At 44.0% G+C, this 13,705-nt stretch overlaps 1 protein-coding gene across 1 annotated transcript in view; it reads right to left on the bottom strand.

Annotated features, from left to right (window-relative positions):
• Positions 1-13,438, bottom strand: part of PSTPIP2 (proline-serine-threonine phosphatase interacting protein 2) — a 64,916-nt gene extending 51,478 nt beyond the window's left edge. Inside the window, exon 1 of the mRNA XM_063076849.1 lies at positions 13,289-13,438. Coding sequence (XP_062932919.1) covers positions 13,289-13,321 — 33 coding nt within the window. The 5' untranslated portion in view covers positions 13,322-13,438. The remainder of the gene's footprint in view (positions 1-13,288) is intronic.
• Between the last annotated feature and the right edge of the window lie 267 nt (positions 13,439-13,705).

Raw genomic sequence — 13,705 nt, forward strand, 5'->3', positions numbered from 1 at the left:
GAGTTGTAAACTTATGCCCACACAAACCTGCACACAAATGTTTAAAGCAGCTTTATTCACAATTGACAAATTTCAGAAGCACTCAAGATGTCCTTAAATAGGTGAATGGATAAACTGTGGTACAACTGTACAATTAAACGTTATTTAGCAATGAAAAGAAATGAGCTATCAAGCCACAAAAAGACCTGGGGAATCTTAAATGCATATTTCTAAGTGAAAGTAGCCAGTCTGAAAAGGCTACATATGGTATGATTCCAACTATATCACATTCTGGGAAAGGCAAAACTAAAGAGACAGTAAAAAGATCAGTGGTTGCCAAGGGCTCAGGGGGAAGGAGGATGACATGAACAGGTGGGGCACTAGGGATTTTTAGGACATTGACACTATTCTGTATGATACTATAATGGTGGATACATGACATTACTCATTATCAAAACCCACAGAATACAAATAATAAACCCTAATGTATACTATGGACTTTAGTTAATGATACAGTTTGGATATGTTTGTCTGCCCAAAGCTCATGTTGAAATCTGATCCCCAATGTGGCAGTGTTAGGTGTGTGAATCATGGGGCTGGATCCCTCATGAATAGATGAATGCCCTCCCTGGGGGCGAGGGAGGAGAGGATCGTGAGTTCTCGCTCTATTAGTTCCCTCAGAGAGCTGGTTGTTAAAAGGAACCTGGCACCTCCCCTTTCACATTTGCATTCTCTTGCCATGAGATCTTGCACCTGCCAGCTGCTTGCTGTTTTCTGCCATGAGTAGAAGCAGCCTGAGGCCCTCTCCAGATGTATCTGTCCCAGAATGGTGAGCCAAATAAACCCCTTTTCTTTATAAATTACTAGTCTCAGGTGTTCTGTTACAACAACACAAAAATGGACTAATACAGTTAATAATAATGTATACGTATTGGTGCATCAATTGTAACAAATGTACCACACTAATACAAGATGTTAATAACAGGGGAAATTGAAGTGGGGGGAGGATATGGAAAATCTGTACTTTTGTGCAATTTTTCTGTAAACCTAAAGCTGCTCTAAATAATTAAACCTATTATTTTTTTTTTTAATTGCTGGGGAAAAAATGAAGTAATGGCATGTTTTCTCCAGGTAATTACTAATTTTTAGTGACTTGATCATCTTGGCAAATCGGCTTTTGTCAAACTGATTTTCAGCAATTTGACCTGCTTCCTGCTGAAGCCTCACTGTTCTTTCTGTTCCTCACACTTGCCAGACCGTTTCCAGCCTCACCATTCTCTCTCCTCTTTTTCCAGCCACCCACAAGGCTGGCTCAACCTTATCCTTTACATCTCAGCTCAAATGTCACCTCCTCAGAGAAGTCCCCTATGACCGCTCTGCCCCCATATACATCCTGTGGCTCTCCATCCAATCACCCAATATGGTAGGCAGATAATGACAGCCCCCTTCCCCCCACCAAAAAAAGTCCAAATCCTAGTCCCTGGAATTTGTGAATGTGTTACTTACACAGCAAAAGGGAGTGTGCAAGTGTGCTTAAACTAAAAACCTTGAGATAAGGGAATTATCCTGGATTATCCAGGTGGACCCAGTGTAATTACAAGGGTCTGTAAGAGCCAGAGAAGCACAATTACATAATTGTTGGTTGTGAAGATGAAAGAGTCCCACAAGCCAAGAAATTCAGACAGACTCTGAAAGCTGGAAAAGGCAAGTAACTGATTCTTCCTCCACTCTCCAGAGGAGAGTAGCCTTGCAGACACCTTGATTTTAGCCAAGTCAGATTTCTGACAGCCAGAACTGTAAGATAATAAATTTGTGTTGTTTTAAACTACTAAATTTGTGCTAATTTGTTACAGAAGCAATAGGAAACTCATACATCCTGTTTATTTTCTCCACTGCAATCACCAAGATCCTAACTATGTGGTATATTTATATGGCTACTGTAGGTCTCGCACACTAGGGTATAAACTGCCAAAATCTGATGTCATGCATAGCACAAACTATAACATTTATTAAAGGCAGGAATTTCCACCTCAACCCTGATAAGTATCACCATCCGAATGTTACAGATGTAGACAGAGACTCAAAAAAGTTTCTCCACTAGCCCAAGATCAAACAGCAATAGCACAGCCAAGCAGGGTCAAACCCAGAACCACCCAGGGCCAAAGTCTGGTCCACTAAGGATAGGATATCTCAAGGATAACACCTTGTAATTAGTATCATGGCAGAAGTATGGAGATGTCCGTGAGGGCACAGAGGAGGGAGCAGCTCTGCCAGGACTTGTAAGACAGGGCCTCATAGAAGAGAATGTTCTGGAAGACTTGAGAAGAAATTTTCAGGGTGAAAAAGCAGGGATGGAGGTACTTATTTTGTTTAGATAATTTGAATTTTTTTGTTTATCAGGTAAAACTTAGGATTGTGGAGATGGGAGTTTAAGGGAAGAGGAAGTTTAAGGGAAGGTGGTTTTAGGTAAAAGACCCCTAGAACGAGCTCCCTCTAGCTGTGGGGGCCCCAGGCAAATGACTCTTTCAATAAGTCTTTCTTTTCCCTCCTGTCTCTGAATGTTGCCTGGCAGGATGTGATGCCCGATCCTGTGCCATCAGCAGGCCACCCTGTTGTAGGAAAAAATCAGCGCTGAACTCTTCCCAGAGCATTCCAAACTTTTGGTTAGCAGAAATAATGCTGAAATGTACACGTTTCTGCATTAATCATATTTTTTCATATTAGGGATTTTTTTTTAGGCTTGATTGCCAGGTGAGGAATTGCTGTGCCAACATTTGTGATTGTTAAGGCTAATAACACATACAGCCAAATCCTTTCCAAAATAACTTTAACAGTTTACCCTGCCACCAGCAATGACTAAGCGCTTGTTTTTCTTCACCTTCTGCCAGTGCAAGACACTGGCACCTAATATATTTTTTAAACTTGCTTAATTTGATAAGCGAAATATGTAATCCCAGTACTGTTTTCATTTGGATTTTTTTATTATTAGTGAGGTCAAAAAATTCTCCATGTTTTTACAATTCACTTTTGGATTCTCATTTGTAAATTGGAATGATCACTTTTAAAACAGGACAGCCCTGGAGGAGGCGGGATGGTGGGAGAATCCTGCAGCTGTGCTGGGTCCATCTCTCATGCCCAGGTGGACCCTCGGCAACATGGATCCCTTAGCTGGTCAGGGGACTCGCGGGGATGCCCCATGCAAAGTGAACGATCACTTACGTTCTCTCAATTCCCCTTCCTGGTCTCTCCCTGCCCACCCCGGGTCCAGACCTCTCCGTGCTGTGCCTTGCCCTTCCTCAAAGTACTCATCATTCCAAAATGACACCTTCCTCCAGGGCCGTGACTAGGTCAAGGCAAGTGAAGCAGGGCTGAATTCTTTCTTTAAATTTTTGATATTTTGTTCATTGTGGCGTTTTGGTGGGTTTTTTGTTTGTGGTTTTTTTGCATTAACTTTAATTTTTTTAAATATTGCACTAAAAAATTATTTATCTTGGTGACTGAGGGGTTTTGGGGGGCACCCACGTAAATTTCACACCCACGGCAAGTGCCTCACCCTGCCTAATCCTGGCCCTGCCTTCCTCCCACTCAGCAGAGACACCCCCCTCCACAGGACCGCCCTCAGAACACAGATCACTCAGTCACAGGAAGGTGCGTGTGACTTAACCACTGCATTTCTTGGGGGCACTTAAACTTTTTCTTTAATTTACAGAATATCTGTTCTATAATGAAACCATTAGCGAAAAAGAAAATAAAATCACCCATAATCTCAAAAATCAAAGATAACTTCCATTAATATGCTTTAAAAACAAAACAAAACATAACAAAACAAAAGCTGGATCAGGGAAAGAGATGGCTTTATCATCAGCAGTTCCTTACCATGCTAACAAATATACTTCTTCAATATCTCATACTGGCAAGTATATGTGCATAGGATTGGGTACACCTGGAAAAGCCTCTGGAAAGATACTCTATAGGCAATTTACCCCTGGATGTTGGGATTTGAGGTGTTGGAGGGACTTTTATGTTTTTTTACTATATACACATCTGTATTTTTTTGCTATTTTTCAATGAGCATGTGTTACATTCCTACTTTTTAAAAGTACTGAAAAAAGTATTAAAAACAAATGGTCCATCATATCCACAGATAGCTCTCTCTACTTAAAGGCTAGGGCAGTGAGGAGGGGTCTGGCTTCAGGGATCATTGTCAGTAGGCTGGGCCTGTCACCAGCTGGGTGGGGCCTAGTGTGCCCTAGAGGAAAAGGCCTTGGCCTTGGCTCAGGCAAGTGGCCAGGCCCCTGCCCTGTAGGCTGGTCCACTTCCTTCTGTGTTTGGTACTTTTATTTTATGGTCTGAATAGGTGTACTTGTTCTTTTTTTAAAGAAATTAAGGGGAAAAACTTTTTAATTCTTTATTTTAAAAGTCATACTTATTTTATTGTAGAAAAATTTTAAAGTATAGGGAAGCAAAAGTAAATTAATTATATTTTTCAAATTGCCTAAAATCCAAGAGAAAACAGAAGTTAATATTTGCTATGCAACCCCCAGATATTTTCCTAATGACATATGGACAATGTTTCATTTTTTTTTTTTAATGAGATCTTATTTTACAAATTGTTCAGTAACTTTCATTTAAACTTATTATTATAAATATCTTTCCTGGTGCTCATTTTAAATGATAAATTTTTAGAGATTAGGGGACTATAATTCATATATTCTCATAATTCCTTAAATTTTTAAAAGTGACTTCCATTCATGGTTTTCATTCATTATCTCAACTTTTCAAATGAATTTAACTGCAAAACACTACAGTGTCCTAATGCATTGCTTACAATTACACCTCCTTAACACCACTATGACCTTTTTATCATTTGAAACACATTGTGGTCCTAGGATCGGGCTTGCCAGATATCATTCTCCTCACTGAACAACAGGAAGCTCAAGCCCAGAGTGGTAAGCTGGGTGGCTTTGGGAAAGTCACTAACTTAGTCTGAGTAGAATAGTGTGTAGACCCAAATGACCCTTATCCACAGCCAGGAAGGCCGTGGCTGCCCTTGGCTGGTGGCCTTTCTCTCACCACTTCCTGTTCTCTCCAAACCAATCACAATTCCCTCCAAATGGCTGCAGTCCTTTTACATTCAGACTTTCCCAGGGGGCCCCCTGTTCTTTCCAGGCTTCCTACTTCCCCATCTGAAATCCCGCCTACAGGGCTCTCTTTTTTTTTTTTTTTTGCCCTCTTAGAGCAGATAGGCTCCTAGCCTGCTGAGCTCTTTGGCCTTGGGGCCTTTCAGTTCATTCTGCAGGGAGAGGCTACGTGCTCACAGGCAGATGCCGTGAATCTTCAGCACATCTCCTCCATTTGACTTGGCGCTGAGGATACCTGGGAGGAGCACCAAGGTTGCTCATTCATAAACTCCCCATCTACACTGCCTAAGGAAGAGCATTACCAGCTGTGTCAGCCAGGACGAGACTGCCAGCCAAGATAGTGGCCCTGAGCTGTGGCTGGTCAGAGTCCAGGTCGACCACTCTTATGAGCAGGAATTAGATGGGAATCCTGATTGAACAGGTAGGCGCTAACTCTGGACAGATAGATGAGGAAGCCTGAGTTTGGGACAGACAGCCCACTAGTTAACAGTGCCCAGATCTGGCCATCTGCAGAAGTGCTACAAAGGCCTGGAGTAAATACTTTTTATTCCTGAAAGCTTAGATATGTTTTAACCCCAAATTCAGGTACTGTAAGGCAGGACCTGGGATGGAGAAATCAGTGTCTGTGTTTGATAACCAGGGATCTATCCTCAGAGCAGATTCCAAGAGGTGAGACAACTAAGGCTTGGGGCAGTGAAGGGACTTAGACTCCTGCATTCCTAGGGTTTTCAGTCATTTGTGACTGCTTACGAACCTGTGGCTTCCATCAGCTATTGTTAAATAGCAGTGTTCAAACAGGAGCAAAGACTGAGCACTATGGGGCAAGAGTAGAGAGGAATGACCACAGCGACTATTTTCTCTGGCAGTTCGGCTTACACCCATCACTCAGCAAAACTATAGTTAGGATACTGCCCCATGCAGGACATGACTTTCAGGTAGGGATGGGGTCTCAGACCCCCTACCCTAAGTAGCCTGCTCACGTGTTCCTTAGAGCCCCATGCCACACCACACCCTCCCAGCTATGTGTTCCACAAGCAAACGCAGATTTCTCCATCTTCTTGTTGCGTGCTCACGGCCATTTTAGCACTTTCGGGACTAGCACCCCATAGCACCCAGCCATCCAGACCTGCCCATGATCCTGCCCTGTTAAACCACTTTTAGCCCACGGGAGAGTAGTAGGTCAGCCTGTTTCCCATTAGTATCATACATCTGTGTTTGCTCCCTTAAGAGCAGAAGGCCCTGAAGGCAGGGATTAATCTTCTGACTTTGCAGGTCCACATAGATCTCTGACTTCTGCAAATGTCAGAATACATAACCACCCATACTCAAAAGATAAATATTAAGTAAAACTCTGAACAAAGAAAAATCATGGAGCATTTATCAAGCTCTCAGAGTGGGGAAGAGTTTTCAAACCTTGATGTGTAATAGATGGAATCACAAAAGAATAGATCAATACAAAACTTGACTGCAGAGTTTTCAAAATACATTATACATGTTCAAGTAAAACATCATTTTACAGATGAGAATACAAAGCTTAGGAAGGTTAAATAATTTGAACAAGGGCACATCCCTCAGCTTGCAAGGGGCTGAGCTGTAATTCAAACCCAGGAATGTCCAGGGCAAAAGCTTGAGAGCCTAAGGGACTGCCTTTCACTGCCCCTTGCCAATACTGGAGGTTACAGCATGTGAATCACACACAACTGCACTTATGTATATGTGTATATGTATATGCAAGAATATATATATAAATGTATGCAGAAAATGACAAAGAATACCTTTATCCTTCTAAAAAAAAAATTAAGTTCTATTTACTTTTTTGGTAGCTGGCCTGAACAGGGATCTGAACGCTTGACCTTGGTGTTACCAACACCATGTTCTAACCAAGTGAACTCTCCAGCCTTTATCATTTTTTAAAACTTACATGAATTTATAAGCAAACCATGAGAAAGCTAATAAAACCACTTGTAAAAGGGGAAATACAACAATGAACAAATGTTCACTGTCCCTGGTGATAAAACGCAAAGAAAGTTAAATAAGGTACCGGGTTTTGCTTATTAAATGGGCAGGAATAAAACTCAATAGCCATGACTGATGTAGGGAAACTAGTATCGTCAGATATTATTGGGAAAACTGAGACTATGTCCTCCCTTTAAGAAATCAGTTTGGTTCTACATATCAAAAGTTTAAAAAATGTCCTTTCAGTCATTCAGTAGTCATTTCACTGTGACTCTGTCATGTGCTGGGCATTGGACAAGGTACCGCTGGAGTGACCAGACAAGTGTGTGTGTGGGTCCTGTCACCATGAGTGGCCATGCCAGCCCTGGAATTACCAATGGAGTAATTGTGTGAGAAGGAAGTAAACATCATCCTTCTCTAGGCCACTGTTGTTTTGGAGTTTTCTGTCACTCATGGCCAAAGCTAATCCTATTTATACAGAAGGTAACTGAGCTTTCACCAGCTGGTGTTTGCTTTCTTAACTAAGTAGAGTCAAGATCAGTGAAACAGAAAGTGTGGGAGAGAAGAGGAAGTTAAGTGGAAAAATGGTGAAATTATCACCATGGAAAGAGAGAGTGTGATCTTATCAGAGAATCATAGTAAAACAGCTGGGCAGTGACAAGTTCCATCATGAGTTTCCAAAAATAGACACTTAAAGAATCCTTACATGAATACCTTACATGAATGAAGATTTTAAATACCATACAAGAATTAGGTTAAATAACCACATTATTTGTTATAAAAAAACTTTGGCATTAAATTACATTTAATGCCAAATAGCAAGAGAGTGGTTATATCACTTATAAAATTTTTGAAATAATTATTAGGAAAATATATAATAATTATTATTAGCAATATATAAAATAAAGTTATGATATTTTAATTATAACAGTGGAATACAAATTAGTACATATACTACAATTACTACAATACATGAAGAAAAATATTAGAAAAAGTATCCAACTTGTAATGATATATTTTGAATTTTCTTCATTTTATATTACTATTAAAAACCATTATTTTAAAATGTCATGTGAGACTCATCTCCTTGAGTACGTAATAATCTCTTAAAGGTGAGATGTGTGTGTCTATCTCTCTGTGACCCCAAAACAGCTACCACAGGCTGGTGCTCAGACTTCATAGGTATTTGGTGAGTTGAAGTGAGGTTATGTAGCGAATGGGAAGGAAGTTCCTCTCCCTCACCAGTTGCTATGTTTTCTCTGCTGGGCACAAGCTCTCTCATCAGGGGGTAAGCCCCCAGTGTGTGGGCTTTGCTCTTTACGTGGGTACTGTGCCCTTCTTGGATACAGGGCTTCTGGTGGAGCCAGAGCCCATCCTTGACAATGAGAGAATGACGATGTCATTCTCCTGAGCATGAGACCCCCAGGCAGTCATAGTAGGACAGGTTCTTTAAAGCGCAGAAGGACATGTCCCACTAAAAGGAATATAAGGACAGGGGTTTACTTGGATGAAAAACTTCCATTCTCTGCCACATATGTCTCTCACTGTTCTTTCATTTGTTTACTCATTCATTCTGATGCTTGAGTGTCTGCTACATGCCAGGCATTCATCTGGGTACTGGAGATACAGTGCTGAACAAGTCAGGCACACCTCATGGAGCTTACAACCTGATGGGAAGCAGTACTAAAGAGGTCATTACAAGATGGTGGATGCATCTTCTTAAGGGTGGACACGCAGGATGCCATGGAAATGGGCGGCAGGGGTAAGCTAAGTGTTTAGTTGGAAACAATAATTCATTATTTGACCTGGAGGTGCTATATTAGAGTAAGTAAGAGGGACACGGCAGGCAAGGCTGGGTCAGGAAGAGCCTTGTAGGCCATGGTCAGACTTCTGGACTCCAAGTGCAGTGGGAAGCCACTGGAGGAATTTAAGCAGGGGAACATTACCTGATTTGTTTTTAATAGCTCTTTAGGTGCCATGGGATCTAGAAAACAGAGGCTCCAACTCGAGAGAGCACTGAAAGGAAGCCCAGGATGACAGCTATGCAGCGGGCCTGGAAAATAACCAGTCCAGATTGGAACAGGGCTCCAGGAAGGGGGTCCCCACAGAAGGATGCTGGAGCATTTAAGACAGAAAGAGAGACAGACTTCAATAAAGATGATTAATGCCTCCTCCCAAAAAAGGGAATTAGAAAGTTCAGGAATAACAAGAATGGAGATGTAATCGTAGTGTACTATTTAGCTTTGAAGTAAACAATCTTTATATGTCATGACAACATAAACAGTGATTAGTGGTTTCAAAACAGCAACATCTACTTTCAATGGTTCAGGGAAAAAATATGTATATCTATTTAGGTAGAGAGAGAAAGAGCGACTAAGTCAGCAAATGGGTTTAAACACACAGGAATCTGAGTGAAAGATACATGAAAATTCTTTATACTCCTGAGATTTCTGTAACTTTGAAATTCTTTTTAAATAAAAACTTAAAACTAGTGATATAATTATATAAGAAAGTACAGATGGTGATTAAAAAGAGCTAAACCCTCTATTATAGTAGTAAGTCAACAGAAAATGTTTAAAACTACTGTCAAGAAGAGTAGTATGATCATATGATTTTATGATATGGTGGTAACTACCAGAAGAAAGAGCTAAGAGTTTCTGCATAATGATACCGAGGAAAATCATTCTCAATATCATTATGGATGGTGGATGAGGCAGGTAAAGAGAAAATACTGTTTTTTACTATAAGCTCTTTGGAAGTATTTGGATTTTTAAAGCATGTGCTTGTATTACTTTGAATTTTAAAAAAATTTATGTTAGGGCCGGCCCGTGGCTCACTCGGTAGAGTGCGGTGCTGATAACACCAAGGCCACGGGTTCGGATCCTATATAGGGATGGCCGGTTTGCTCACTGGCTGAGCGTGGTGCTAACAACACCAAGCCAAGGGTTGAGATCCCCTTACCAGTCATCTTTTAAAAAAAAAAATATAAATAAAAAATAAAAAAATAAAAAAATTTATGTTAACTTTTCCTGGCCAAAAACTTTTTATGCCTTTCCAGTTGTCCAGATTTTGTCTTATGTATTTCAATAAGAATTTTTTATTTTCATTAAAAGATAGATCCCATGCCTCACTTATTAAATTTTTAAGAAGATAGAACAAGATAAAAGGATTTGGACAATTATTTTAAAGAGAGCTCCCTCTGGCTGTTCTAGGGAGAATGATAGAGAGGGGTAATTGTTAATGACTTCCCCTTGCCTTTTGCCACTAGGCAAAATAATACAAAATAGCCCTCATGATCTTTCTAGGGGCTGGATCTAAAACAGAGTATCAAAAAATTAGAGCAACATCTAAACATTGTATAAAATAGCACATGGAGTCATCACGAAGGGTCTGCTGTAATAGCTTATTTTTACCTCTGTTTATTTAAAAAAAAAAAAAAAAAAAAAAAAAAAAGCAGCCTCCCATACTGATCTGGAGCACTGTATAAGGAAAAGTCAGATGCAGCACCAGCTCAAACCCGGGTAATACCCAGAATGACAAGATTCCAATCTGATCAAAGGTTTAAAGCAGAGGGACAGCCTGGATCAAAAGCAGGGCCATAAGCAAGTTCAGACAGCCCCAAGACTTCCCCAGGTAAGTCCCCAGAAAGAGAGAACCCACCAACTGCAGGTACAGGGTGCTGGGACAGTAACTAGAAAAGTGGTCTGGACCAACAGCCTCAGGAATCAGGAAGCACAGATCAAAATAAGGATCTAGAGGATGTACAGAGACAGGTTGTGGATGGACCTCGCACCCAAGTAAGGAGCCTGGAAATTCCCTGGGGTGAAAGAACACTGTTTTCATCTACCTCTTCTGGAACAGGTTCTACAGTCACCTGCACATGTCCACATCTGAAGGACACTTGTGTCTGATATGCCAAAGACTGGAATTTTTCCTCCACTGTGACCCAGCCATTCCCACAGAGCTCTGGAAACCATATTCATGGTCACTGTTTTATTCTGACAAGGTGCCATCAAAGTTAACCAAGATAAATTAAACAGCATTGCTTAACCACACAGCCACAGAGAAGGGAGGTGCAGGGAAGGTGGTAGAAGAACCACAGACAAATGCGCACCAGTGTCAGGCAACCTCATTTGGGGCTGATTCCAGTTTTACAAAACATTGATTATTACTTTTTGAAATAGATCCACCAAAAGGTCTCTTTAAATAAACATCTTCACGGGGCATTTAAATAAGACTATTTATAAAATGTGTGTTGACTCATGCCTTTTCAGGAACATGTATGTACTTCAACCATGGGCCTCCCAACTTCCTTGGAACGTTTCTGTTTTGGTCCTGTGAGGGCTCTTTCCTGGCTGTATCCCCTCATCTCTTCCTCTGTTTCTCTGTCCATTTTCCCCTCCACCCTAAATACAGACATTCACCAAGAGAGCTTCTTTTTGTGTTTCTTATCTCTTCATTCACTCTCCTTAAGTAACTGTGCCCCACTTCCTTTAACGGTCACCTCTGGGTTGATGATAATAGCCAACAATTAAAAGTACTATGTGCCAGACACTGCACTAAGCTCTCTGGGTTAGACCTCACAACAGTCCTATGGAGTAGACACTGTTATTATCCCTATTTTTACGCATGGAAACAGTGACGGTTGGGGGACAGAAGTAACCTGCCCAAGGTCATCTAGCTAATCGGCAGCAGAACCGAGATTCTGAGCTGGGCAGTCCACCTCAGAGCCTCTGCTGCTAGCGGATGACACTCCTGTACTTTGTGCTGTTCCCTGAGCTCTCTCACCTGGACATCCTTTCCAAAGGGCTGGGCCATCTCTGCAGCTCCTCGAGCCAGGATGTCCACCACCACACATTAAACAATCCTCATTGACATGTTCATGCTGGTTGTTAAAATATCAACATACTTCCAAAGCCTGCTGCTTGGCACCCTGTCCCCTCCCCTGGAAACCCCGCTCAGCCAAGACCTCCCCATATCCAGCAACCCTGGCATGGTGTTCAAGGGTGGGGGCTGAGGCGGGGAGGGGCTTAGTGCTCCGCTGGCCTTGGTCCTTGCAGGGGCTACATCTGTGGCTAAATATTGCTACTACCACTTCTGCCTGCTTCTCCTTCTCTCTCCACAGACCAGTTCCTCCTGCTGCCTTCCTTATTCTGGGGCCCAAACTTCACTCTCCAGTTCACCTTACACAGAGCCTTTTTCCCCACAGTGCCTATCATGGGACTCCCAGAGTCCTATATCCTACCTGAAGAATCCCCAGGCCTCCTAGGAGGGCCAGCTGTGAGGTGGTTGGTTCTCTCTGTGAGCAGCCACAGCCCTGCACCTACAGATGAGCAGTGCCCCAGGAGAACTTCAAAAACTCCAAGTGAAAGGGGCCTCACAAGCAGGGTCTAAAGTGTGTCCTTGAGGTGGCAGAGCCAGGTTTCTCCACCCAGCAGCCCACAGTGGGGGAGAGGGACCTGCTAGGCAGCTGTGACACTAAATGGGGGGCAAGCAGCATCCCAGGTAAGGAGTCGGGGCCTCTGGGCAGCTGGGTCACCTTTGAGGTGTGTGGCTTCCTGCTCCTGTCTTAAAGGGATGAGGGCAGTTCCTCTGAATGAGGGGATATGGGGCATGGGGACTGAGAGGACAGGGGCAAGAGGACTGAACTGAGGAAGGGGACAAGCAGACCCACTGCCTCCAGACTGGGCAGGCTTGGATGTTCCCACCAGACCGTAGGGTGTCATACTCGCCTAGGCCTCCTTTGGTGCTCCCAACGAGCTGGGGCGATTGCCTGGGGAGGGAGCTCAGAAAACAGGGCTGCCAGACAGAGCAGAGCTCCAGTGAAGAGGACCCGTCTGGGACGCACGTTTCTTGGAAAAGACGATCCCCCGGGGATCACCGACGCCCCTCCAGGTCCCCTCAGATCCGCTCACGGCTAAGCCTCAGGGCCACCAGTTATTCTCCCCGGACAGGTCGCTCCTCCTTTGGGGTCCCTGTTCCCTCATTTGTGAGACTCTACGGGTTCTCAGGAGGACGCGCAGCGGCGGGGCACGGGCGGCAGAGGGTGGGCCCCAAGCTCGGCCTCCCCGGGACTCGCGGGGACAGCAGGGGGAGAGGGTCGGGGCAGAGAGGGAACAGCGGCGCGGCGTCCGGGGCTCCGCGCTGACCTCCCGTCCCTGCGGGGCCCGAACCCGGCGATCGCTGTCCGCCCGCCCGCCCCACCGTCTTACCCAGAAGTTTCCCTTGAACAGTGAGCGCGACATGCCGGCGGGAGTCGGTGGGCGCGGAGCAGAGTCGGTGCGCGCAGCGGGCGGGAGCGCGCCGGGGGCCTGGCTGTCACCGCCCGCCTGGCTGTCACCGCCCGCCGTCCCGCCCCCGCAACTCCGGAGTTCCACAGTCGCGCGGGGGCAGCCGCCCCCGGGTCCTAAACCACGCCCGATTCCGAAGGCCGCGGTCGGCGCGCCCCCCAGCGCCGTGGGACTGGAGAAGGGGCCCGCCGCGCTCACCGGGCCACCGAGACCCAGGCCCACCGCAGGCCCCACGGCTCAGGCAATGATCAGTAAGGAAGCCTTTGAGGATTGAAAATAACTCGTCCATCAAGGGCTCGGAGGGGTCGGGGGAGAGAGAAAGAGGGAGAGAGAGCGTCC

This window comes from Cynocephalus volans, chromosome 13 (assembly GCF_027409185.1).
Source record: "Cynocephalus volans isolate mCynVol1 chromosome 13, mCynVol1.pri, whole genome shotgun sequence".
Classification (NCBI taxonomy): domain Eukaryota; kingdom Metazoa; phylum Chordata; class Mammalia; order Dermoptera; family Cynocephalidae; genus Cynocephalus; species Cynocephalus volans.